General features: G+C 44.7%; 1 protein-coding gene across 3 annotated transcripts in view; it reads left to right on the forward strand.

Moving 5' to 3' along the window:
• VPS53 (VPS53 subunit of GARP complex) overlaps nucleotides 1-25,809 on the forward strand; it is a 164,394-nt gene that overhangs the window by 124,555 nt on the left and 14,030 nt on the right. For all 3 annotated transcript variants that reach the window (XR_009246999.1, XM_058676665.1, XM_058676664.1), the window contains exons 16-19: nucleotides 3,216-3,298; nucleotides 4,103-4,181; nucleotides 18,397-18,545; nucleotides 21,794-21,863. Coding sequence is in view for 2 of the 3 variants with exons in the window: in XM_058676665.1 (XP_058532648.1) it covers nucleotides 3,216-3,298; nucleotides 4,103-4,181; nucleotides 18,397-18,545; nucleotides 21,794-21,863 (381 nt within the window). In the remaining variant the exon portion in view is untranslated. The remainder of the gene's footprint in view (nucleotides 1-3,215; nucleotides 3,299-4,102; nucleotides 4,182-18,396; nucleotides 18,546-21,793; nucleotides 21,864-25,809) is intronic.

Here is a 25,809-nt window from a genome sequence, read left to right on the forward strand (position 1 = left end):
AAATCAATTTTGCTTTCTCTTATTGTTGTTGGTGTCTTGGCATTGATGTTTCTGCTGTTGTTAAAATGTCTTTACTATTGCTCTTATTTGTAGCTACATAATCTTCCACGAAGGGACTATGTCGTGTTACTTAACACTGTTCCTGATCATTGTTTTTTCTCAAATTTTTGCTTTACTAAATACATTTACAAATAAGATCTTTTGAATATAGAAATTTTGAACATCTTAAATATGTTGCATTACCTATATAAAACAGACTTAAAATTCTAGAAGTATGAGCAGAGCAGAAACTGTTTTTGATGACTTATAGGTGACTTTTATTTAGTGAAAATTGTTTTTCCTTATTATGAAAGTAAATGCATTCTTACATCTAGATTATTATCTCCACCATTTTTCGCTAAAAGGAACCAGGGATTCCTAGAGAAACTGCCAATTCCAACTCTGAGCAGGAAATGTTCAGGATGAATCTGAAATGTCACCCAAAAGGAGGGGAAGTATCACAGACTATTAGTGTGTTATCTCAGAGGGTCTGAGGAGCTTCCATTACTTGAATTCTCTCTCAAAATATATCCGAGTCCTCACCTCTGGTCCATATTTGATAAATGTGACCCTATTTAGAAAAACGTGACATTTGCAAATGTAATGAAATATCTCAAGATAACATCATCTTGGATTTAGGATAGACCCTAATCCAGTGGGTGATGTCGTTAAAAATGAGGGAGAGGGCCCGGCGCAGTGGACAGCAGCTAAAGGTCCTCACCTTGCATGCGCTGGGATTCCATATGGGTGCCGATTCTAATCCAGCTCCCTGCTTGTGGCCTGGGAAAGCAGTCGAGGATGGCCCAAAGCCTTGGGACCCTGCACACATGGGAGACCTGGAGGAGGTTCCTGGCTCCTGGCTTTGGATCGACTCAGCTCCAGCCGTTGCTGTCATTGGGGAGTGAATCATTGGACGGAAGATCTTCCTCTCTGTCTCTCCTCCTCTCTGTATATCTGACTTTGCAAAAAAAAAAAAAATTTTTTTTTAATAAATAAATAAATAAAAATGAGGGAGAGATGGAGCACACAAAAGAAGGCCGAGTGAAGACACTAAGGGTGGCAGGGGCCCAAAAGTTGGTTCAGCTTCCATGGCTTTCCCAGGCCATGGCTGAGGAGGTGAATCGGGAAGTGGAACAGCTGCCCATATGGAGTGCAGGCTTCACAGACATCCACTTTACCCCCTGTGCCACAACACATGCCCCTGTTGTATCTTTCTAAATAAAAATGAGCCCCAGCCCTGCATATCTTCCTGCAACAAAATCACATCGTGTTGTTTTTACCTAAACTGTGAATGATTTTCCCTGTCAGTATTACCCCAGCCTTCGCTTTCTTTCTTTTTTTTTTTTTTAAAGATTTTATTATTATTGGAAAGCCGGATATACAGAGAGGAGGAGAGACAGAGAGGAAGATCTTCCATCTGATGTTTCACTCCCCAAGTGAGCCGCAACGGGCCGGTACGCGCCAATCCGATGCCGGGAACCAGGAACCTCTTCCGGGTCTCCCACGCGGGTGCAGGGTCCCAAAGCTTTGGGCCGTCCTCAACTGCTTTCCCAGGCCACAAGCAGGGAGCTGGATGGGAAGTGGAGCTGCCGGGATAAGAACCGGCGCCCATATGGGATCCCGGGGCTTTCAAGGCGAGGACTTTTAGCCACTAGGCCACGCCGCCGGGCCCCTTCGCTTTCTTTATTAAGCAGTTTTGTAAGCAGGTGACATGGTTGGTGTTAATGAACAGGGATGGGCAGAGTAGTCAGGTTCCTTTGTTTCATGGAAGAATTAAGCGAGCCAGGTCATGATAAGTAACCTAAGGTGGATTACAGAGTTAATAGGTGTTGCTATGTAAGAGGAAGGGGATTGTTTTCTGAAGAAGTGTGGTCAAGGGGGAACCCCTGTTAGGAGCTGACACCAAGGTAGAGAAGACCACCACCACTTGAGGACTTGAGGGTCTGGGAAGTGCAGGCGAGGCAAGGCAACAGGGCTGCTAAGCTGGGGTGCGCATTTCTGAGGGAGGTGGTAGGGAGTGTACAGCCCAGAGGTGTTGAGAGGGGACCTTGTGGTCTAGGACCTGAAGAGGTCTGTGTGACCAAAGCCCAGCACTATTTCATTAAAATGCATTTCTACATGTCAAAATGCCGGTTTGAAGAGTGAGTGTATTTAAATTTTTGGCTTTTTTACTAAAAAGATTACATTGATTTATGTATCCCTTAAGAGCATTTTAAAATTCAAGACAAAATGTTTGTTATTTTTAGAGTTCGTCTAAAAGATTTAGAAGTGCTAGGTCAACCAGTTCACAGGGATGATTTCAGATATTCACAGTTTCTGGTCAATCGTATTTTTCTTGGAGACTCTGGGGAGCATGTTGGCTGTTTCTGTCCTAGTAGACTCTAGGCTAATGAGGACAGGAACCATATTTCTTCTGTTTCTCCCTGTTATCTCCAACATGTAGTAACTAGGTGATTCCCTCATACTAATGCTCACTGAGTACAAGTCTGTAGTTTATGGGTCAGCGAATATCTTAAAATCTGGATCTTTTCAGAATTAATGCTAGTAGTTGTGGGTGGGTCATTTTAAACCAGTGTGACACAGCTCTCAGAGATGCAGATTATGGAAACAGTTCGATTCCTGGCCCTCCCATTTGGTGTCTTAAGTGGGCAGCTTCCCCCTTCCCTGTACCAAATGGGGATAAAAATAGACTCTTCCTCCTAGAGTTGTGGAAATCACATGAGTAAATAAGTGAATGGTTGGGCCCGGCGTGGTACCCTAGTGGCTAAAGTCCTCATCTTGCATGTGCTGGGATCCCATATGGGCGCTGGCTCTAATCCCAGTGGCCCCATTTCCCATCCAACTCTCTGCTTGTGGCCTGGGAAAGCAGTCAAGGAAAGCCTTGGGACCCTGCACCCACATGGGAGACCCGAAAGAAGCTCCAGGCTCCTGGCTTCAGATTGACTCAGCTCTGACCATTGTGGCTGCCTGGGGAGTGAATCAACAGATGAAAGATCTTGCTCTCTGTCTCTCCTCCTCTCTGTATATCTGACTTTCCAATAAAAATAGAATAAATCTTTAAAAAAATGAAAGGTCTAAAATCAAACCTGCTTGTCAAACTCAGTGTTAACAATTATGATCATTATGTTATTTCTTTCAGTAATCATTAAACATGTTTCTCTCTCATCTCCCAACAGCTAGAAGAAAAACTCAAAGAAAAAGTTGATGTAAGTCTGACCGAGCGAATCAACCTGACTGGAGAGATGGACACATTTAGCACGTAGGTATCTTCCACATGACTGCCCCAACTTGCACTCGGTGCTCGAGGGCGTAGCCCGTCTCTGTAGAGAGAGGTCTGCAGGGCGGCTTGTTCTGCACCAACCACTGAGAACCGCTTCAGGAGTGCTGCAGCTGCCCCCCTCACTCTGCCTGCCCACATGCAGTCATCTGTACTTCACTGCACTACCATGGAGAACAATCAGGACAGACCCTCCCATGGCCATTCCTGTGGGAAAGTCAGGGTCCAGGCCTCCCCTGAGCCCCCAGCCTGAACCCACAGAGGGCCATGCGCATCCTCCAGGCCGTTCTGTGTGCATGCACATGTCTAAGGAGGTCACACAGTAACACCACCCCAGTGTTTCTTTCCACAGTGGTATATCTTTGCTGAGGTCAGTTCTGCTGCTGCCATTAAACAAGACAGGACCAAAGCCTTTGCTTTTACATCAACCTCTTCATTTCGGAAACATAAAAATTCTTGGTTCACTTCTTCCTGTTTGCTTACTTTTCTCTCTCTTTTTTTTTCTTTTTTGTTCTGGCAAATATTTTTGAGAAACAGATACTTTAAAGGAGACTGAAAAGAGACTTTTGAAGTTGCAGTCAAAGAGGTTGGCATGGAAGCTTGATTCCTGAACCCAGTCATGACATGCAGCTAGAAGCCAGGCTGCTTTCCCACTGCCGTTAGTCAAAGCTCTTGCATTTTCATGATGAAGTGATGTGTCTCACTTTTACACTTGAAGGCGCTGCATCAGTCATGAAATAATCATTTTTTCCCAGTGGTGACTACACTCCTCTGCTTGGTTTGCAGTGTCATCTCCAGCAGCATTCAGCTGCTGGTTCAGGATCTTGATGCTGCTTGTGATCCCGCCCTGACTGCCATGAGCAAGGTAAGGTCTCAGGAAAGGACTCCTGGCCAGGCCCTCAGGCACCTCCCTGCCCACGCTGTTCTTCAGGGATTAAAACGTCAGCTGAAAGGAGGATGGGAAGACCCTGGAGAGTTCCCTGAGGGACTCGGCTCTTTCTCATACTTCTGTCAGTTGGCTTGTCCCTCCCTCCTCCGTTGAGGGTATATGTCTTTGGGGAGTCTGCAGGAGATGTTGTCTTTGATTAAAATCTGACACGGGCTCAAAACCTTCTGTGGTCAGCATGGATATTTTCGTTAGTGCTTAAAGCAGTCACTCCTGACTCATTCATTTTTGCCCACTGAGAGGTTTTTCCGACTCTTTCTGAGCGTTGGCACCAATGCAGAATGACTTGCTGGTTGTCAGCCCTGGCTTTCTAACGCCGTAGCCCGCAGGCCTTTGCCCTCAGCTCCCCTCTTTGGCAGCAGTGACCCCGTGCTACCTCAGTTGCTGTTTTTTGGCTTCCACCTCCTGTGCCTTTCCTTCCTCTCAGAAGAATGTTAATTATTTAAGTGCATGGATCAAATCTTGACACCACCCTCTTATTGTTTTGAATATAGAAGATTCCCATGTGTGTTAAAGTTGGAAATAGCCAATTATTTATTGCTTTCTAAGCCAAAACAACATGAAACTTCCTTATAGCCAGTAGGCCAAATGCTCCTGATGTTCGTAAGCTTTTAAAAGAACACAGCCGTCTACAGCCATACCACCCTGAACACACCTGATCTCTTTTAAAAGAACACAGCCATGTTTGCTCATTTGCATATTACCTGCAGCTGCTTTTGTGCCACAGTGGTGGAGCTGAACAATAACAGGGAGACCGTATCACTCACAAAGCCTAAAATGTTTGCCATCTGTTCCTTTATGGAAAATGCCTGCCCAGGGCCAACTCCGGAGTCAGAAGCTTCTGTGACATTCATGCACGTTCTGGAGAAAGGACTATTTTGAGGCATACAGGCCAGCAACACAGGGCAATGCAAAGAAACTTGACTTTGAGTCAGACAAATTAACTCTTCCAGTTTTTCCTTTGAGGATGTCGACCTGATGACTTAACCTGAATAGGCCCAGGCTCTCTCCTCTGGGGGTGACTTTTGTGGCTATCCGCCTCCCAAAATTGTTGTGAGGACAAAACTTGCATAGAGTAGCTGCTCTGGTGCCAGTCCTGTAGTAAGTGCTCAAGAAATACCACTTGTCTTTTCCTCTTGTCAGGAGGAGTGGCCATGTCCCAAGGTTGGCTGAACAGACATTTGGTCTGCACTTGGTTTCTGCCATAGATTACAAATATTTAAGAGCAGTAGGACTGAAACCAAAGCCTAGGCTTTGGAGTTTGGTCAAGTGAAGGGAGAAGCAGTGCAGTAATCCTTGTCATGTAGTTTCTCTCCAAAAGACAGAGGTTTTCACCCATCAGTTTCCCAATGTATATTTCCAGTATTCCCAGTGTTTATAAGCAGTATGTTCTGACAGGCAAATTGAAGCTAATCCATTTTCTTAAAGGAACATGGCTCTCAGGGTTCATTTTATAGGCTCTGCTTATCCCGTTAGCTGCCGGGGAGCGTTCCCTACATCCTGCATGTGATGTGTTCCAGCTGCCATCTCTCCTGAACTGCCACACATTGTACGTTGGAATGCAGCTGGTGAACAAATTTCATCTACCAAAACAAGAGTGCAATTTTTTTTTAGTCAGTGCAATAACAGAGGGAGCTTAACACTGCAGGTGTTGCTTACACAAACTGTCAGTTCGTTAGGTGGATTTCCCTCAAAATCCGTCTTCCCCACCATCCATATCTCAGCCCTTAGACCCACACCAGCAAGAATGAGCCAGAGAGCCTACCTTCAGAATCTTTTGTTTATATCATAGGAAAACCACAGACTTGGGCAGGCAGCATCTGGGAGACCATTAATTTTTGTCTGGGTCTTCTGGAGTTCTAGCAAAATGAAATCCATGTGATGAAAATCAACAAGCCAAGTGGTCACAAATTGATTCAACACACACTGTTATTTGTGCCTGCATCCTGTTTTGTGTAGTTTCCTCTAGGATTTTTTTCTAAAATAACTTTCGTGATAATGGTTGTTTCTGTCTGTGATTCCATCATTTTTGCCACTAATTGAACAGTTCACTTCAGGCTTTACCCAGCACAGTACTGTTGTCTTTGATTAACAGCAGTAGCTGGGAAGCTGTGAATGGCACAGGCTGTTTCCCAAGGTGCTTAGGTGTGGGACAGGTAACGTGTGATATGACAAGGATGCTCAGACACTGTACTGTGAGGCATGAGAAAATTGGTATGGTAAGGTACAAAATGTGGACTTTTTTGAAAGAGGGGAGAGTCGAGCTCCTAGAAGAGAGGCAAGGAAAAGCGTCATAATGAGGCAGCATCTTAGTTATATATTTTTTTAGAATTTATATTTCTTTTTTTTTCAAGCTTTACTTTTTTTTTATTGGAAAGTCACATATACAGAGAGGAGAGACAGAGAGGAAGATCTTTTGTCCAATGATTCACTCCCCAAGCAGCCGCAAGAGCTGGAGCTGTGCCAATCTGAAGCCAGGATCAAGGAACCTCCTCCAGGTCTCCCGTGTGTGCAGGGTCCCAAAGCTTTGGGCCGTCCTCAACTGATTTTCTAGGCCATAAAAAGGGAGCTGGATGGGAAGTTGAACAGCCAGGATTAGAACCATTGCCCATATGGGATCCCTGCACATGCAAGATGAGAACTTTAGCTGCTAGGCTACTGAAACAGAGCAGAACACGCTTTGACAGAACATGCTTTGATCAAACTTGTGAGCAAGAGAGCCATTTGTTCCAAGCAAGCACAGGTTTGTGAAGCTAGGAGAGTTCCAAGTTTGGTGAAAACTGTTGATCTCATTAAACATCTTTGGAGTCCCATAGGGTACTCAGTATGTGAACGGATATAGTTAAGACTGGATTCAAGATTGCCCTCAGCTACTCTGCTGGGGACAAAAATTCTAGAATATTCTGTGTTATAACGAAATGTGTTTTATAAATGATGGGAGAAATCAAAGTTGGGCTAGCCAGAGTGGAGCAGAGATGTTGGATGAATCTCAGTTAAGAGACTTCCTTGACAAGATGAATGGAATCAGGCAGTTTGGTCATTTCTTTCTCCTGGAGGAGACATCATTCTCATTGAAGGCACACCATGGTCTTCCACCTTGTTTTATAAAACCGTCATTTTTCTCTTTACTTCCTTGTTAATCCAGTTTCTTTTTCTTTTCTCCCTTCCTTCCTCCCTTTCCTTCTTTCATTTTTGTTCTTTCTTCCTTTCTTTCTGATCTATTTATTCATTTGAAAGGTAGTTAGTTACAGAGGGAGAGATCTTCCATCTGTTGGTTCACTCCCCACATGGCCAGTGCTGTGTCAGGCCAAAGCTAGGAGCCTGGATTTCTCCTGGATCTCCCACGTGGGTACGGGAAAGCGCAAGCACTTGAACTGCCTTCCCTGTACTGTAGTCTGTGATCCATTGCCATATTCATGAGTGCACATTGCTTTTTTATTATTATTATTCTACACCTTTTCTAAGTCTGCTCTTTTTGCCTAGAATTCTCTTACCATAGTCTGCCCTATAGAAACCATCCTTTATGATTCACTTCAGGGCCTGGCGCAGTGGCCTGGCGGCTAAAGTCCTCGCCTTAAACATGCCGGGATCCCATATGGGCACCGGTTCTAATCCCGGCGGCTCCACTTCCCATCCAGTTCCCTGCTTGTGGCCTGCGAAAGCAGTCGAGGATGGCCTAAAGCCTTGGGACCCTGCACCCATGTGGGAGACCTAGAGGAGGTAGCCTGGCTTCGGATTGGCACAGCTCCAGCCATTGTGGTCACTCAAGGAGTGAATCATTGGATGGAGGATCTTCCTCTCTGTCTCTCCTCCTCTTTGTACATCTGACTTTGTAATAAGAAAATAAATTTTTCTTTAGAAAGGAATTGAAATATAATCTGTATACACAAAATCCAGCCTTCTGTGGTGTGTGAGCCAGTGGTTTTTAGTATATTTGCAGGAGAATGTTCACTCTATAATCCCACAGCACCTGGGTGGCATTGTCATGCTCTGGATTAAGCCACCACTTATAATGCTGGCATCCTGTATCAAAGAGCTCCTACTGCTCCACTTCTAATCCAGCTTCCTGCTACTGTGGCTGAGAAGACAGCAGAGGATGGTCCAAGCACCCAGTCCCACCACCCATCTGAGTCCATGATGGGATTTCTGGCTGCTGGTTTTAGTCTGACCTAACCCTGGCTGTTTGGGGCATTTGGAGAGTAAACCAGTGGGTGGAAGATCTCTCTCTTTCTATACCACTCTGATTTTCAAATAAATAAGTAAATTTTTAAAGCAAAAATGTTTTACTGTATCTCATCTCCCTAAAAGAAACAGCATACTAATTAACAGCCATCCCCTATTTACCTGACAGCCGTTAATCTACTTTCTATCTAGATGGATTTACCTTCCCTGGACAGTTCACTTAATTAGAATCATATGAGATGACCCTTTTGCCTGGCTTCCTTCACTCAGCAGTTTTTAAGCTTTATCTGTGTTGTGCCGCATATTAATACTTCATGTCTTCTTTATAGCCAAGTAATATTCCAGTGTAGGAATCTGTCACACTTTGTTAACCATTCATTGATTGGAGTTGATGAATGACTAACAACTAACATTTGAGTTATTTCTACATCTATTACGAAAAATGCTATGAATGTTCATGGACAAGCTTTTGTTTTCAGTTCTCTTCAACATTTATCTAGGGGTAGAGCTGCTAAGTCATGTGCTAACTCTGTGTTTAACATTTTGAGAAACTGCCAAACATTTTTCCAAAATGACTCCCATTTTACATCCCTACCAGCAAAATATAGGGTTCTAATTTCTCCATCTTTGCCAACACTTATTTTCCATTTTTTTAAATTAAATCGTTTTCCTGAGTGTCAAATGATACCTTATTGTGGCTTCAGTTTGCATTTCCCCAATGATGAAGATGCTGAGTGCCTTTTCATGTGTTTTTAGCAATTTGTATATCCTGTTTTAAAAAATGTCAGTAAAATTCTTTGCTCATTTTTAAATTAGGTTATGTGTAGTTACATTCCCTTTTTTTTTAAAAGACTTACTTATTTTTATTGGAAAGGCAGAGAGGATAGTCAGATAGAAAGACCTTCCATCCACTGGTTTACTTCCCAAGTGACCACAATGGTCAGAGCTGAGCTGATCTAAAACCAGGATCCAGGAGCTTCTTCTGGGCCTCCCACTTGAGAGCAGGATCCCAAGGCTTTAGGCCATCCTCCTCTGCTTTTCTGGGCCACAAACACAGAGCTGGATGGGAAATAGAGCAGCTAGGACACAAACTGGCACCCGTATGTGATGCCTGTGCTTGGTGTTAGAGATTAAGCCAGTTGAGTCTGTGCACCAGTCCCTATTTCCATTCTTGTGTTGTAAAAGTTCTTTTTATCAACTGGATATCAAACTCCTGAGAAACATGATTTGCAAATATTTATCACTTGTGTTTACGTTCCTAATAATATCCTTTGATTTTGGTAAAAATCTATTTACTAATTGATTAATATTTGTTTCAGTATCAGTAGCAAAGACACCATTGCCTAAAGCCAAAATCACAAATTCAGACTTTTACCTGTTACATCTAAGTCTTCAACAGGCTTTGAGTTAATTTTTATATATGGTATGACATATGGTTTTAACTTTTCATTTGTGTGTATATATCTAGCTTTTGCAGTACCATCTATTAAAATGTCTATTTCGTTTTCATTTAGTTACTTACTTTTTCAAATGTGCTTGAAAGGCAGTGAGACATAAAAGAGATGGAAATGCTGGCATTGTCGTATACTGGGTAAAGCTACTGTCTATGGCATTGGCATCCCAAATTGGTACTGGTTCCATTCTTGGCTGCTCCACGTCAGTCCAGCTCTCTGATAATGCACCTGGGAAAGCAGTGGAGAATGATCCACGTCCTTGGGCCCCTGTACCCACATGGGAGACCTGGAAGAATCTCCTAGCTCCTGGCTTTGGCCAGGCTTTTGTAGCATCTAAAAAGTAAACCAGTGGATGGGAGAACTCGCTGTCTCTCTCTCTTCCTGTCTCTGTAACTTGGCTTTTAAGTAAATGACTAATTAAAAGAGAGAGATCAAGAGAAAAGGACATGTACACAGAGAGAGATCTCCCTTCTATTCATTCACTCTCCACTTGCCAGCAACAGCTGGATCTGGGTCAGTCCAAAGCCAGGAGCCAAAAACCCAGTATGGGTCTCCTGTGGATGGCAGGGACCCAAGTATTTAAGCCATTGCAGGATACTCATTAGCAAAACGTTGGAATTGGGAACAGAGCCAGGAATCAAACCCAGGCATTTCAAGATGGAATGTAGGTTCTCTATGAGGTGTTTTAACACATATGTCAAATGCCCACCCCAACAAGAATTTTGCTGGATGATCCCTTGCTGGATGATTTTGATACTCTTGAAGAAGTCATCTACCCATAGACACAATGACTGGTTTATTTCTAGACTCTCAGTTCTATCCCATTAATCTGTGTCTGTCTATATGCCAGGATACCACTTCAACTATTATAGCTCTCTAGTAATCTTTGAAATAAGGAAGTGCAAGTCCTCCAACTTTTTTCTTTTTGAACATTGTTTTTCAGCATTTATTTTACTACTCCTGTAAGGTAACCAGTTCTAGAAACCAGAAGCTAGAAACCTTCTGTTCAGTCTATGAAACAGTGTCACATAATGCAATGTAATTAAATAATAATAATAATAAAGAGAAAAAAAGAAACCTTCTATTCTCTGATTCATTCACAAAATGGCCCAGTGTCTAGAGCTGGGCCAGTCCAGAGCCAGGATCCAGGAGCTTCTTCCAGGTCTCACACGCTTGCAGGGGTCCAAGTACTTGGGCCATCCTCCACTGTTTTCCCAGACGCAGTGACAGCGAGCTCAATTGGAAGTGAAGCATCTGATGCTCCAACTGGTGCCAATATGGGATGCGACACCATAAGTAAAGACTTAGTGGGCTACACTATGGCATCACATGCCTCCTGTGACACCCATTCTTATCTCATCCAAAGTATTTCATTCTCCTTCAAGATACTATACTGTCTAGACAAACCGTCCACTTTGTTTTACAGTTTTATTTGGATCTCTGCCTTCCCTGTTAAACTTTGAACAACTATGTTGTATTCTTTGCTGGGTGTCTGTGGCATAGCACAGCAGTACTCTGTGCATAACTTTGAAGGTAAAGAAAGAAGTAAAGGACCACTAAACGACTCATTTGACCAAAGAATGGTGACAGAGTGAGACAGAGGAAACTATTGAGCATTATTAACTGGGTGGGGCTGGCAGGCAAAGCTCAGAATGAGGAATGCCCACACTCAGTGGGTAGCTGCTCTGGGCAAGACCAGAGCCCTGCTGCTGGACAAGGAGAGGAGACTACCAGGTGATGGAGTGGAGCAGGATGGCCTTAACAGGACCATGCCAAATACAGGGACATTCACTAGTGCTTCCGAAACTGTCACAGATTACAGTAGTGCTGCTATAAATTATGTCAAAATCATCATTCAGACTACTTCGTGTTGTTCTCTAAGAATGAGACAATAAAAAGTTGCTATTTATTGAGGACTTAGCAGAAATCAGACACCCAAATGCATTGCTTCATTTAGTTTTGATAGTAAACTGATGAAGTAGCCATGTTATTCCTCCTTCCACAGTTGAGGAAACTGAAACCCAGAGAAGTTAAATCACTTGTCCCACAATCCCTTAACTTGCATGTGACAGAGTCAGGATTCAAACTCAGGCCTGTCTCTGCAGGATTTGTAGCACAACATGCATACAGAGTTCTCACTATGTCATTTTGACACAAATGTGGCAGCCAAGGCAATCAGCCTGAGTAACTTGCCTACAAACAGAAGCAATAAGAATAGTTGGTCATGTGCCCTGGATGAGCAGTCACGTGCACTTATTATGAGCTCTCCAGGCTGTTCATCACTGCATCGGGTGTGTCTTCAGCTTTGCTCAGTAACTTCCCAGCATGGAAGAAAATGCAGTGGTCAACCAGTCCGGGATTCTGCTTTGCATATTTTTTTGAAAATCGATGAATTGTTCTCCTGGTATATTTGTTTGCTGGTCTTCTTCCCTTACCTCCCCCCAACCCTCCCACCTCACTTTCTGAAACAGTGCCATATAACTTTTGTAGTAACACCAGAAGTTAAACCAAGTCTCCTGATTCTTGAGAAGATAGTAGTCTAGGGGGGCTTTGGTGGGAGGATAAAGAGTTCTGTTTTTTAGATATGAAAATTCTGCATGAGTATGCCTAATATGGCCTTACACTAGTAGAACTTTTTAAAAAGTAGGATCTGTGGCCTCATTATTAGGGTCCAATTATCACGTGGCATGTCACCACTCACAACATGAAGCTGAAAGAATTTAACTCTGTCCAAAATCAAACATACTTAGCTTTTTGTCCATTAATGGTAGTTTTAGAAAAAACAAACCAAAAAAAAAAAAAAAAACAATAATAACCAGACAAACTAAATCTCCTTGAAGTCTGGTATGTAATTTCTGTTGGCTTTGAGGGCTGTGAACATGTACTAATTTGGAAAGCTGTGTTACTAGCCCCCAATGACATTTGGAAAAAAAGCTAGAACAGTCCTCAAGTCTGTTCTCATTTTCCTCGTCATTCAGATGCAAATTATTTCAGAAGGCCCACAGAGCACTATGGTTTACAAATCCCCAGGATCACTTTCTCCTTGTAATAAAAGCACATCTTTCTTTCTTCATTAAACTACTTTTTGTCATAAAAGCAAATCATCTTTATTAGAGAAAATGCTTTTAACAGGCAGAAAAACAGTGGAAGGGGTTAGGGAGAGGGAAAGAGAAAATGCCCACACAGAGGCAGAGGTGGGCCAGGCTGAATTCAGCAACCAGGATCTTAATCCAGGTCTCCCATGTGGGTGGCGGGGATGAACTGTTTCAACCGGACCTGCTGCTTCCCAGGTCACACATCAGCCCAAAGCCAGAATCGAGAGCAGAGCCAAATCTTGAACTGAAGGATTCCAATATGGATGCACAAGCATCCCAAGTCATGTTTTAACTGCTGTACCAAAAGCATACCCCTAGAATTTTTACAAGAAGGTTATTTAAATTCCCTGTAATTTCATGAATAGGTGTACCTTTAGATGAAAATAAATTCATACCTTATACGCCAGTTTTTTGGTTTTTTTTTTTTAATGTTTGTTTTGTTTGTTTGAAAGACAGAATTAGGAGAGAGATCTTCCATCTGCTAGTTCATTCCTCAAACGGCCAAAACAGCCGAAGCTGAGCCTGTCCAGAGCCAGGAGCTTCTTCTGGGTCTCCCCCATGGCTGAGAGGCCCAAGCACTTGGACGGTCCTCTGCTGATTTCCCAGGCACATTAGCAGGGAGCTGGATCAGTACTGGAGCAGTCAGGACCCAGCATCGTATGGGATGCTTGTGTCGCAGGCAGTGGCTTTACCCACTGCACAACACTAGCCTCAGTGTTTAAAATCATGACAGCAACATTTACCATGGAATTTGTATGTTTGATGCACTATGTTAACAGCATTCCATGAATTATCTTTCACTAACAGATAATAAATATTAGTATCATCCAAGCTATATTGGTGAAAAGACGTAGGCTCAGAGAAAAGAATTTGCCAACTTAGACACTTAGATCGTCACACAGACTATGTTAGAACCCAGACAGACTCCAAATCTCATCATCTTTAATTACTGTAATCTGCTGCTTCCTTTAACATGTTTTCAATTCATTCTGTTTACTAACCATTTAGTTTATTTTCCAATTTATCACATTTCCATATTGTCTGGCAGTAAATAGCCTTGTGTGTGTGTCCTGAGTATTCGTAACTATAAACTGCAGATTAATTGCCTAAAAGAGAACTCCAGGAATCAAAATGCTATGATTTTGATAGTTTCAAATTGCTTTTAAATTTATTTTCCCATTGAGCCCAGTGTGGTAGCCTAGCAGCTAAAGTCCTTGCCTTGCACACACCGGGATCCCATATGGGTCCAATCCAGCTCTATACTAATGTGCCTGGGAAAACAGCCCATGTCTTTTGGCCTTTTCACCTATATAAGAGACATGGAAGACCCTCATGACTTTGGCCTGGCACAACCCTGACTGTGGCCATTTGGAGATGAATCAGCAGGTTCTCTCTAACTTTACCTTTCAAACACATAAAATAAATCTTAAAAACAATAACAACAAAAAGGTAGGGCCCGGCTTGGTAGTCTAGTGGCTAAATCTCATCACCTTCTGTCCGCCAGAATCCCACATGGGCACCAGTTCATGTCCCAGCTACTCCACCTCCCATCCAGCTCCCTGCTTGTGGCTTGGGAAAGCAGTCGAGGACAGCCCAATGCATTGGACCCTGCACCCACATGGGAGACCTGGAAGACCATGAGACGTGGCTCCTGGCTTCAGCTCAGCTCAGCTCTAGCGATTGTGACTTCTTGGGTAGTGAACCAGAAGACAGAAGTTATTTCTCTCTTTATATCTGCCTTTTCAATTAAAAAAGAAATCTTGGGAAAAAAAAAAAAAAGAACAAGTGAAAGTGTTTGCCTGAGCAGAGGTGTTGCTTGGCCACAACCCTGCAGCCTAAACTCTAGCTGTAGACTCCAGTTGCCTGAAATGATCTCGAAGTCCAAACATCTGAGTCTCTGTTCTTTATCTCCCTAATCCAATAGTCAAAATGAAAAGGAGAGAATTTAAGCTTTCACCAAAGAAGACGAGCTGCTCAGTAGACCTTTTTCTAAGGCAAAATGACTTGCCACACAGTAGATTCAAACTAGCATCAGTATCCTGGCAATTTAAGAAATCCTGCAGTCACCTGGGGAAGGCCATGGCAGGCCTCAGGCATTTGGGATGGCTCCCAGGCAGTGTCACCACCAGCTGTGTTTGGCACATTTTTTTAAAAATAGTAAGGGCAGGGCCCGACATGGTAGCCTAGTAGCTAAAGTCCTTGCCGTGCATTTGCCAGGATCCCATGTGGGTACCAGTTCGTACCCCAGCTGCTCCACTTCCTAACCAGCTCCCTGCTTGTGGCCTGGGAAAGTAGTAGAGGATGGCCCAAAGCCTTGGGGCCCTGCACCTACATGGGAGACCTGGAGGAAGCTCCTGGCTCCTGGCTTCAGATCAGCTCAGCTCTAGCCATTGCAACCATTTGAAGAGTGAACCAGCAGATAGAAGATCTCTTTGTCTCTCCTTCTCTCTGTAATTTGGCCTTTCCAATAAAAATAAATAAAATCTCAAAAGTAGTAAGGGTAATGCCAATTTTCATTGTTTTCTAGTAGTTTAAATCATTTTCTTACTGACTTTAATTTAAGTTTCACTTTGACTCCAAGTTAAAATCATGAATTCACTTGACTTGTGCTAATGCTTCTTTTTTTTTTAGATTTATTAATTTTATTACAAAGTCAGATATACAGAGAGGAGGAGAGACAGAGAGGAAGATCTTCCATCCAATGATTCACTCCCCAAGCAGCCACAACAGCCGGTGCTGCGCCAATCCGAAGCCGGGTACCAGGAACCTCTTCCGGGTCTCCCACATGGGTACAGGGTCCCAAAGCTTTGGACCATCCTCGACTGCTTTCCCAGGCCACAAGCAGGGAGCTGGATGGGAAGTGGAGCTGCCGGGATTAGAACCGGCACCTATATGGGATCCCGGGGCGTTCAAGGCGAGGACTTTAGCTGCTAGGCCACGCCACCAGGCCTGCTAATGCTTCTTGTAACCTGACCAATGGAGTCCTCACTGGACAGAGTGTGAAAGCAAATCAGATCTCCAGCCAAAAACCTCCAATGTGGATAAGCACTGACTCGGCCATTGGTTTCAGGAGGAATTTGGTGATGTGCAGACAGACTAACCAGCAGAAACACAAGTCTAGGTCTTTCATTCCATGTTTGGCAGAGCTCTTCACCACCTTCTCCTAGGGGCCATGTCAGTGAAGGCAGAACTGTGGTATCTTGTTAACTTTCTATAAACTCTTCTGAGATTTTCAGATGCATAGACTGCTAACTTGGAAAGCAATGGTGATCACCATGGAGGTGCGTCTTGTTGATTGTAGGTTGGGGCATCAAGCTCTACCCAGCTGCGCACGTTCACCCAGTGCACCCCGCCCCAAGGCTTGCCACCAAGCTGGGGTGGGGGGCCGGGTCGCAGAGAGGCAGAGTGCAGACTGAACAGGCCTGTTAACCGTGGTCTCGACCTGTGAGCTCATTTAATGTCACCTAGGGTTACTCGTTATTTGAATTGGTCAAAGCTACAAAATCAAATGGAAAAAGAAGCATCTTGAATAAGATAAAAAGTAATGTGGAAAAAATTACATGTAGCCCAAGCACTGGAATATAAAATTCAGCTTAGACCTTCCTAACTGAAGCAGTTATTTGCTTCAGTTTTTTTTTTTTTTTCTCCCAGTGAAAAAATGAGAAGCCATTTCCTTTCTGGTTGTAAATGCTTGCCTAAGACTCCTCCTGTGCCTAAACCTTGGTCTTCCTGTCATTTAGCAGCTGAGATGCCCCTCCCCTCTTTCCTGCAGTCCTGGGCATACACACACTGCCACTCCAGACAGTAAGTACCTGCTGAGGTGAAGAAACATTAGGACAAAACATAGCATTGTTTGAACCTCCCAGGGCTGGAGACTCCTGCGTGTAGAATAGGATTTTTTTAAACAAGTTGTCTCCATCTTGAATTTCTCATTTCCCCAAGAGCTCTATAAATACAGTGCTTTGTTGCCAGAGATATGGGCCTCAGAACCACCACAGTGCCTTTGTGAGCGTATTCTATGGTCTGGGCTTGGCAGGGGAGCTTTGTGGCAAACGGTGTAGCTGCAGACTGAGGACTCAGCAGAACTCCAGCAAATCCCGTTCCCTGCTGGCTTCCAGGCAGACTGGGAGACGGTGCTGCCTCCCCGCTTTCTCCCACAAAGGCTCTGGAGGGAGGGGACACCCATTGCTTCTTGCTGCTTCCCCCCAAGCCCAGTGCTGCAGGCGGTTCATTGCCAATGTTGCCAGAGCACATGCTCTATTCCGCTTGTTCGTGGCCAAGGAACAGACCGTATGTGTCTCATCAGTAATATCTGCCTCCCCCAGACCTGTCACCCTCACAGTCCTGGTACCTCTTTCCTGCCCTGTCCCCCCACCTGATGTGGCCCTAGTGTTTGTCAAAGATCCTTTGTTCATTCCCTTTCATGAAGTCTTATCATTGTCCTGAAGGTCAGAGGAATGTAATATTCTAAAGGCACACCTTTTAAAATTTTTTTGTGGGAAATTTCAAATATATTCTTGAGTAGAGAAAACAGTACAGTGAACCCTGTGTGCTCAACAGCCAGCTTCACTAACCTTTCATCTACGCCACCTGTCCCCCTCCACCTTCTCTTCCCCATTCCTCAGATGCCACTGGAGCAAATCTCGCATGTCCCATCTTTTCTGATTTCCTTTTTAAAGAATTCCAAACTGTTCCCAATTTACTGGAGAGAACAGTCTAATTCCCTTTTAGGTTTTATTTCATGTGGGCCTGCTGTCCCTCCAGTCTCCCAAGCTGTACCTGCTTAGAGTAAATGTCCTCCCCACTATTCTCCCACAGTATTGCTGGGAGAATACTTGACAAAAGAATACATCCTTGGGATGGGCATGTGGCTCAATGGGTAAGTCGCTGTTTGAGGTGCCTGCCTTCCAGTTGGAGTGCATGGTTTGAGCTCTGACTCTTCCACTTGTGATCCGGCTAAGGTACACCGTGGGAAGCAGAGGTGTTGGCTAAAGTACTTGGGTCCAGCAGATGAAAGATCTCTCTCTCTCTGTGTCTTCCTTTCTTTCAAATAAAATGAAAAACAACAACAACAAAGCAAAAGCAGGATCTCTGTTCATCTGGCTGGTGAGGGTCCCTGTACAGACTAGCAGCTTGGAGGAAAGCTGATCTAAGCATGACAGGAACAAGATAGAAACAGGAAAATTATCTGAGTTGAACACCATCAAGGACCTGGAAGGATTCTTACTTTTATTCATGATCAGCCCATACGGAATGGGTCAGACAAATTCCCCAGAACAGAAGGAATGAATTGCTCTGATCTCAAGCTGTAACTTCATGTCTTCTCCACCTACCCCCTTCAGTGACAGGCGACCCTGTTCTGCCAAGGCTCTTCATCCCAGTTTTCTCCTGCCTCTATTCCAGATGCAGTGGCAGAACGTGGAGCATGTTGGTGACCAGAGTCCCTACGTCACCTCCGTCATTCTTCACATTAAGCAGAATGTCCCCATCATCCGTGACAACCTGGCTTCCACGCGAAAATACTTCACTCAGTTCTGCATTAAATTTGCAAAGTAAGTCCCGGAGCATTCTCACCAGTGGGTTTTTGTTTTAGGTGCTGTTTTACTTCCACATCAAAACTGAACAGAAGGCTGCGAGATTTGCCACATACCTTCTGCCTCCACACATTACAATCAGCATCCCACACAACAGTGGCACATTTGTCACGGCTGATAAGCTTAACACGGACACATCATTATTGCCTCCAAAGGCCATGGCTTACATTGAAGCTCATTCTCGGTGTTGTCCATTCTATGGATTTGAGGGAAAAAAAAAGAATGTATAATGATCTGTATCTATCCTCATAACACCAGCCGGTTATTTTACTGTCATCCATACCACCCAGCGTGCTCTCGAACTCCAGCTGAGGTTCATTCTGGTGGCTGCAGGCAAACTAATTTTAATTGTTACCCCAAACGAAGCATAATAATAAAACTAAATATGCTGCTCAGCACCATAGAGTGACAACAATATAGTCGGCAGCCGCATCAAGGCAAACAAAAATGAGAGAACCTTATTATTCTGAACTATGTGGCCACAGCCGTTCCTCACCCGGGTTGGGATCATTAAAATTCTTTCCCAGTGATTACACATATGCACTTTTGTCTCCATGACTAGACTTTAAAGCTTTTTAATGGTAGAAACCGTCAGTTCTATTTCTTTTGAACCTTTGCTTTCTCCCAATAGTACTTATTACTGTAACTGCCAAAACATATCCACTTGTGAATGCCCTTGGGTGCTGGGCAAGCATGGAACACCTTTGCCAAAGTAGATGGAGTGACTACAGAGCCACATGTCTTCCTGCCGTGGCCCGATGTGTGGCCGTTTCCGCCTTGAGTTTTGAAGCCAGGAAATGGCTTGGTCCTTTGCCAGTCAGCATCTGGCTGTAGCACTGATTCCCACAAGACCAAGCCGTGTCGAGGGTCAGTGTCTCGTCTGCTCAATTATCACACAGCATTCTGGCAGACTGCATGGGGTAGGGCTTCAGGAAGGTCAGCCCAGCCCAGGCTACTGTGTTAGGGTTGTTCTCATTTACTTCCCCAGTGATGATTCAGGACTCCAAGTTTCTGTCTTCCCTGAATCTCTCCCAGTTTGTACTCAAATAGGGCTTTCCCTGTCTCATACACACAGATAAATCCCTTAGGAACAGCAGTAATTGAGTGGCTTGTTGCATTAGCTTTAGTTTCTAGTTTGTCAAGAAAGGATAGTGTGTGCTCTCCAAGGAGGCATTAATGTTTGCAGTGTGGCAGATGGACCAGAGTGGACATTTTCCTCACTCTCTGGGTGCTCATTAGTGTATGTTAAAAGCCTCCCTGATAAATCACATTGTGACACTCGCTGTGGTACCAGTAGAATCTGTCCATGGCCAAAAGCCTCCAGTGTGGCTGCACGGGGTTCTCACTGAACTTAGGGCAGAGTGACTAAGAGGTCCATTGCTTAGCTCATCCCAGCCTCGGCCTCATAGTCCCTGTGAGCCCTTTAAATATATTACTACGCTATTAGTGGTCGTACTGGGGATAGGATACCCACCTCTCACATCTGGGAAAGTTCAACCTGTGATCTACAAAGAACTTTTGTTTGGATCCGTGGTACCCTTACATCCTGATAAAATCCTCATCTAGCACTAGAAACCTTGGAGGGACGGTTCTGAGGAGACTTCCCCAGCCCAAGGTGATCAACACCACCCTCCAACGGCCTGAGGAAGTCCCTCTCAGCTACCGTCCCATTCCTGGGACTCACTCCACAAAGGCATGTGTCTGATCCCTCTGTGTTCTCGCCCCAGCCCCTGTAGACTAACACACAGATCCAGTTCCATGGCACAAACGCAGACAACTGCTGTGTGAAATAACTTGGTTTACAACTGTTCAAACAGTTGGGGTTAGTCATGCGTTCTATCTCACATTGCTTATTTGGTCCTAGTTTTAAAGACTAAAATATTTCTTCTAAGCAGTCCCTTGTTCACAGTGCTTTCTGATCAGTGGCCTTCCCCTAGACATGATCTCTGGACTTCAAGTTCCCTCCCTGCCCGCCAGTGTACAGCCATGGATGCCTCTACTTTGTGTCTGAAGTGATGATGGCTTTTCCCATAATCAAGATGACCCACTGGTTAGAACTACAGTTAAAACAACAAACAGGTAGTGAGCGTTTGACTTAGTAGTTTAGATTCCCACTTTCTGTATCAAAGTAACTGGGTTAGATACTGACTTCCTACTCCTGACTCCAGCTTCCTGCTAGAGCAAACCCTGGGAGGCAAAAGGCAATGGTTGCTTCAGTAAGAAATGAGAAGTACAGTGGCAGTGAGGACAATGTGTAGGATCAGATAAAAGCATTCAGGGATAGGTGAGTGGATGTCGGAGTTGAAGACGAGGGGCAGTCTTGTGTCATCCCAGGTTTGGAAGTTGGTGACTGCGTGGATGAGAGCCAGGCCATTGTGCCTGGAGATAGGGCTGTGGCTGAGCTGGATATGCTGGGTGCTGGTGCCCACTCCATCAAAATGTGCACATAATTAGATTTTGGAGTGGGTACAAATACACAGGAAAGATGGGGAGAGATGGAGAACAAGGAGGCTGCAAACTTCAGAGTGTCATTTGATGAATGAGGAGGGAGGTACCAGCTAGCCTTTACTTAAACCTGCAAGTCCTGCTTCACTTCTGTCATTTCTAACTCCGTCATGGACCCTTATGACACCCCCTGGTCAACCTTGACTATAGTCATTTCTGTTGTCTACCACTTCTATTCCATATTAGTATAATTAGTTTTTCATGATTGAGACTCTTGCAGTGTTTCCTAAAAAGACTTCTTAGGGCAGGCACTGTGGCTCATCAAGCTAATCTCTATCTTATGGTGCTGGAATCCCATATTTCATATTCCAGCTACTCCACTCCCCATCCAGCTCCCTGCTGATGGCCTGGGAAAGCAGTGGAGGATGGCCTAAGTCCTTGGGGTGCTGCCTCCACACAGGTGACCCAGAATAAGCTCCAGGCTTCTGGCTGTGGATGAGTTTAGCTCTGGCCTTCGCAGCCATTTGTTGAATGAACCAGTGGACAGATGATATCTCTCTCTGTAAAATCTGCTTTTCAAATAAAAATAAATCATGTGCCAAAACACAATTTCCTTTGGTTGGAAGGAAAAGAAAGACAGTGGTGCTTGCCTTGATTCTTGGTGTTCTTATGGAAGGAAGTGTTGCTTTAATTAAAAAGTTTCTGCAGTTCTTTACTAAAGAGAAAATAAGTCTGATCTGCTCCTTCTTTCTTATTCACAGCTCCTTCATTCCCAAATTCATCACTCACCTCTTCAAGTGCAAGCCAATCAGCATGGTGGGAGCGGAGCAGGTGAGATGACCTCAGTACAGGGCTTATCTCCAAACTGCCCTTCTAGTTCACATCTATGACACGTCCCCTTCCTGTGCGAGACTGCCGTGGAGACAGAAATCAGTTGGTGTCCCTGATTTGGTGACCAGGTGATTTCCTTAATCCACTCACCTGTTTACTTGGAAAAATTTTGCTTTAACATGGCCAAGATAAGCAGCAGGTCTCGTTCTGGGTGTAGAAAAGGGCCGTCCTTCTGGTGCTCACGTTCTGATAGGGACGAAGATTGCTTCCGCACGGTGCTAAGGGTGGAAGACTGGACCACATGGACTGGTATCTGGGGAATGGAGGAGTAAAGGGCGGTCAGAGCAGGCTGCTGGGAGAGCCCAACCTCTGCCAACCTGGAGAAAAACTCCAGGCAGAGGCTCCGGTGGTTTCAGGTCCCGTTGTGGCTAAGGCAGAGGTTGCTTCACAGTAACAGGCTTGTCTATGTGGTACTGAAGAACTGTGTACCACACCATAGCAGCTTCCCCATCCAGCTCCACTCGGTTCGCTTGGATTCTGTGCATCAAGACACCTCTGCATAAGGTGGGCCACCTCACCTTGGACGAGCTGGGTTCCCTGCTGTCTCCTACCTTCTGAACTGCAAGCAATTTGAGTTTAGAGAGCTGTTCAGCCCTTCTTTCCAAACCCCAACTGAGATGCCAACTATTCATACACTGACCAAAAGTGATTCTCATGTAGTCATTACAATAAATAAATCTTCTCCAGATTTCCCTCCGTGCTGAGAAAACCTGGGAGAAGATTCTGTCGCTCAGCAACTTTCCAGCAATCCTGCTCTTGCAGTGAACAAGTAGGCATGGTTGAAGCCCAGCTCTTCCGTAGCTCCCTTGCCTCACCCTGGCCTCTGGTTTTCTGATCCATGTCATGCCCAGTAGGATGGCCAGTTAGCACACAGCCCAGTGCATTGTGGGCCTCAGGAAGAGGGAGAGCCAGGTGAACAGCATCTATTAGTGGCAAGCCGTTCTGGAGCAAAGAAGTGCAATGTGTTTGCAGCCCTCTTTCTGCAAACGACCTTGCCAGGCTGTGAAAAGGCAGTGTGGGGTGGGCACTGAGGTGGTGGGCTCTGGGATTCCAGAGAGCTAAGACTGAGTCCTATGTCTGCAGCATGCAGCTGTTTGCCCCAGACAAATCGCTTCACCTCCTTGTAAAATCATAGTGCTATTCCACAGAATAATTGTGAGGATTAAATGAGAAAATGCACAGTGTGCCTGGCATAGCCTGGCACATCGCAAGCCACAGCAAATGCCAGCTCTTGGTAATTTTAAGCCTTCTGACCCAGAGACATGATTTTGTTTTTGTGTTTCCGTTGCTCATCTGTGCTGATAATCTGTCTGCCAGCCAGCAGTAGCAGAATCTGAACACTGTCTCGGAAAACCTCCTGGAAGGTTGCACGGATTCCAGTACCACGTGGGCCTGACGGCAGCAGTGTAGTGTTCACACAGTGTCAACCCTTGCAGGTCATGGGCACAAAACTAACTCTACTGGAAACAGAAAAAGGCCCTGACAGGTGTCACCAGCTATGATAGCGTGTGCTGACTGGGGATCCAGTCTAACTCATTGCTGCATGTGATCTGAGAAGATGTGGCTGATTAAGATCTGGGCCTGTGGAAGAAGTTCTAGAATTCTCAGCCACGGTGTTTGTGTCTCTGGGCTTGACAAAGGGTTGCCTCATTGGGAGCATGTTTCCGTGAGTTTGAGCTTTGCCCAGACCTTGCTGATTTGGTACTGAATAACAAAGACATGTTCATTTTGTGATTTAAACCCACTGTCATATAACTGATTTGGTGTCTGATATCCAAGACATTTTGTGATCTAAACCCTACCACCATAATGTATTTTTCACAGATTTTTCTCTTCTTTAAAAGAGTATTAGAATAATTAGCTCAGATCCAAAGCCAATAGTTGTAGAAAAAAAATCAGATTGGCCAGTGGTTTACTTCTGTTCATAGGTGTGGATGGGAAAACCATCTACTGGAACTGGAGTTTGACTCTATCTGTAGGCAAAGTAGGAGTGGGAACAGCAGAACACAGATCTCCACAGGCATGGCTAAGGGGAAGAGGCAGAGGGGGAAACTGCAGACCTGGCTGGCCCTTGCAGTGCTGTCAGGTGAAGCTGAGGTTTGGTTGGTCCTGTGCTTGTCCTAAGTACATATCTTGGCTTTGAAACCCGAGCAGTCATGCAGCAGTAGGTGCATTGTCTCAGGCAGCAGAACCCTATGAATCCAGAGGCTGACAGAGATATTTGTGGACTGACACAGGAGTGGAATGGCAGTAATTCAAGCTGTGAAACACAGAATATTCAGAGTAGGCCTAATCTCAAGATGTGTTGCCTTGCTAAGTACTAGGCCCTACATTGAGGGATGCTTAGCTGCATGTGCTGAGCAGGATGGGGAAGGAGACATTTCCCTGCTCCTGCCCTCTTCCTGATGCCTGTAAATAGTGAGTTCTCCATCTCTGATCATGGAACTGAGTCATACTGGGATTTAGTGATTTGTTTTTAAGATGTATGTATGTATGTATTGGAAAGGCAAATCACATTTATAGAAAGAAGGAAAGACAGAAAGATCTTCCATCCACTGGTTCACTCCCCAAGTGACTGCAATGTCCAGAGTTGAGCTAATCCAAAACTAGAAACCAGGAGCTTCTTCTGGCTCTCCCATGCAATCACAGGGTCCCCAGGCTTTGGGCCGTTCTTTACTGCTTTCCCAGGTCACAAGCAGGGAGCTGGATGGGAGGTGGAGCAGCTGGTACACAAACTGGTGCCTAGATGGGATCCAGGTGCCTGCAAGGTGAGGATTTAGCCACTGAGCCATCATGCTTGGGCCTCACACTAGGATTTGTAATGCTTCTGGCTGGTTTGTGATTTTCATGGAACCTTGTGGGATTTGCGGTACCATTGTCTTATGGCATTGGTTGTTTGTGACTGAACACACAGTAGAAGAGGAATCCATTCACCCAAATTTAGCAACAGAGACAGCAGCACATTATGGTTTGAGGAAAGACGACTTAGGGTCTAGTCCCCACTCTGCTGCTAATGATCATAAGCAGTTGCTTCCCTGTGCTCAATTTCATCCTGAATAAATAGTGGCACTGGGGTCAATATGGGGGCTGGTACAATAGCTTAGTGGCTAAAGTCCTTGCCTTGTATACTCCGGGATCCCATATGGGCACCGGTTCGTGTCTCGACTGCCCTGCTTCATCCAGCTGCCTGCGTATGGCCTGGGAAAGCAGATGAGGATGACCCAAAGCCTTGGGACCCTGCACCCACGCGGGAGACCTGGAAGAAGCTCTGGGCTCTTGGCTTCGGATCCAGCCATTGTAGCTGCATGGGGAGTGAATCAACAGACGAAAGATCTTCTCTGTCTCTCCTCCTCTCCGTATATCTGACTTTCAAATGAGAATAAATAAATCTTTTTTAAAAAAGTCTATATGTTCAAAATACGGTAGGTATGTGTACATGTCAAATGTAAATTATATGTAAAATAGAGTGTTGTTTGGCTTTAAAAAGGGCATGTTGCATTGTGGATAAATGATAAAGACATTAAATGAAATAAGCCAGTCACAAAAGGAGAAATACTGTATGCTTTTCCTATTAGGAGGTACTCAGAGTAGGCAAGTCCATAGAGACTGCAGAATGGTTGCCAGGAGACAGGTGCCAGAGGAAATGGGCTGTTACTATTCAATGGGTACAGGGGTTCAGTGTGGAAAGGAGATGGTTGCACAGCAGAGTGTCTGACTTTAATACCACTGAGTCACATTCCAATATGGTTGTGAAGCTAAATTTTATGTTATAAATACGTTACCACAATTTTTTTAGGAAGTCACTGTTGTATGCAAGCACAAAGGAAAACAACTTCTGAGCCATGCAGTGTACTGCTCCAAGTATTTCAGACTGGACAACACGCTA

Source organism: Ochotona princeps, chromosome 17 (assembly GCF_030435755.1).
Source record: "Ochotona princeps isolate mOchPri1 chromosome 17, mOchPri1.hap1, whole genome shotgun sequence".
NCBI classification, from domain to species: Eukaryota; Metazoa; Chordata; class Mammalia; order Lagomorpha; family Ochotonidae; genus Ochotona; species Ochotona princeps.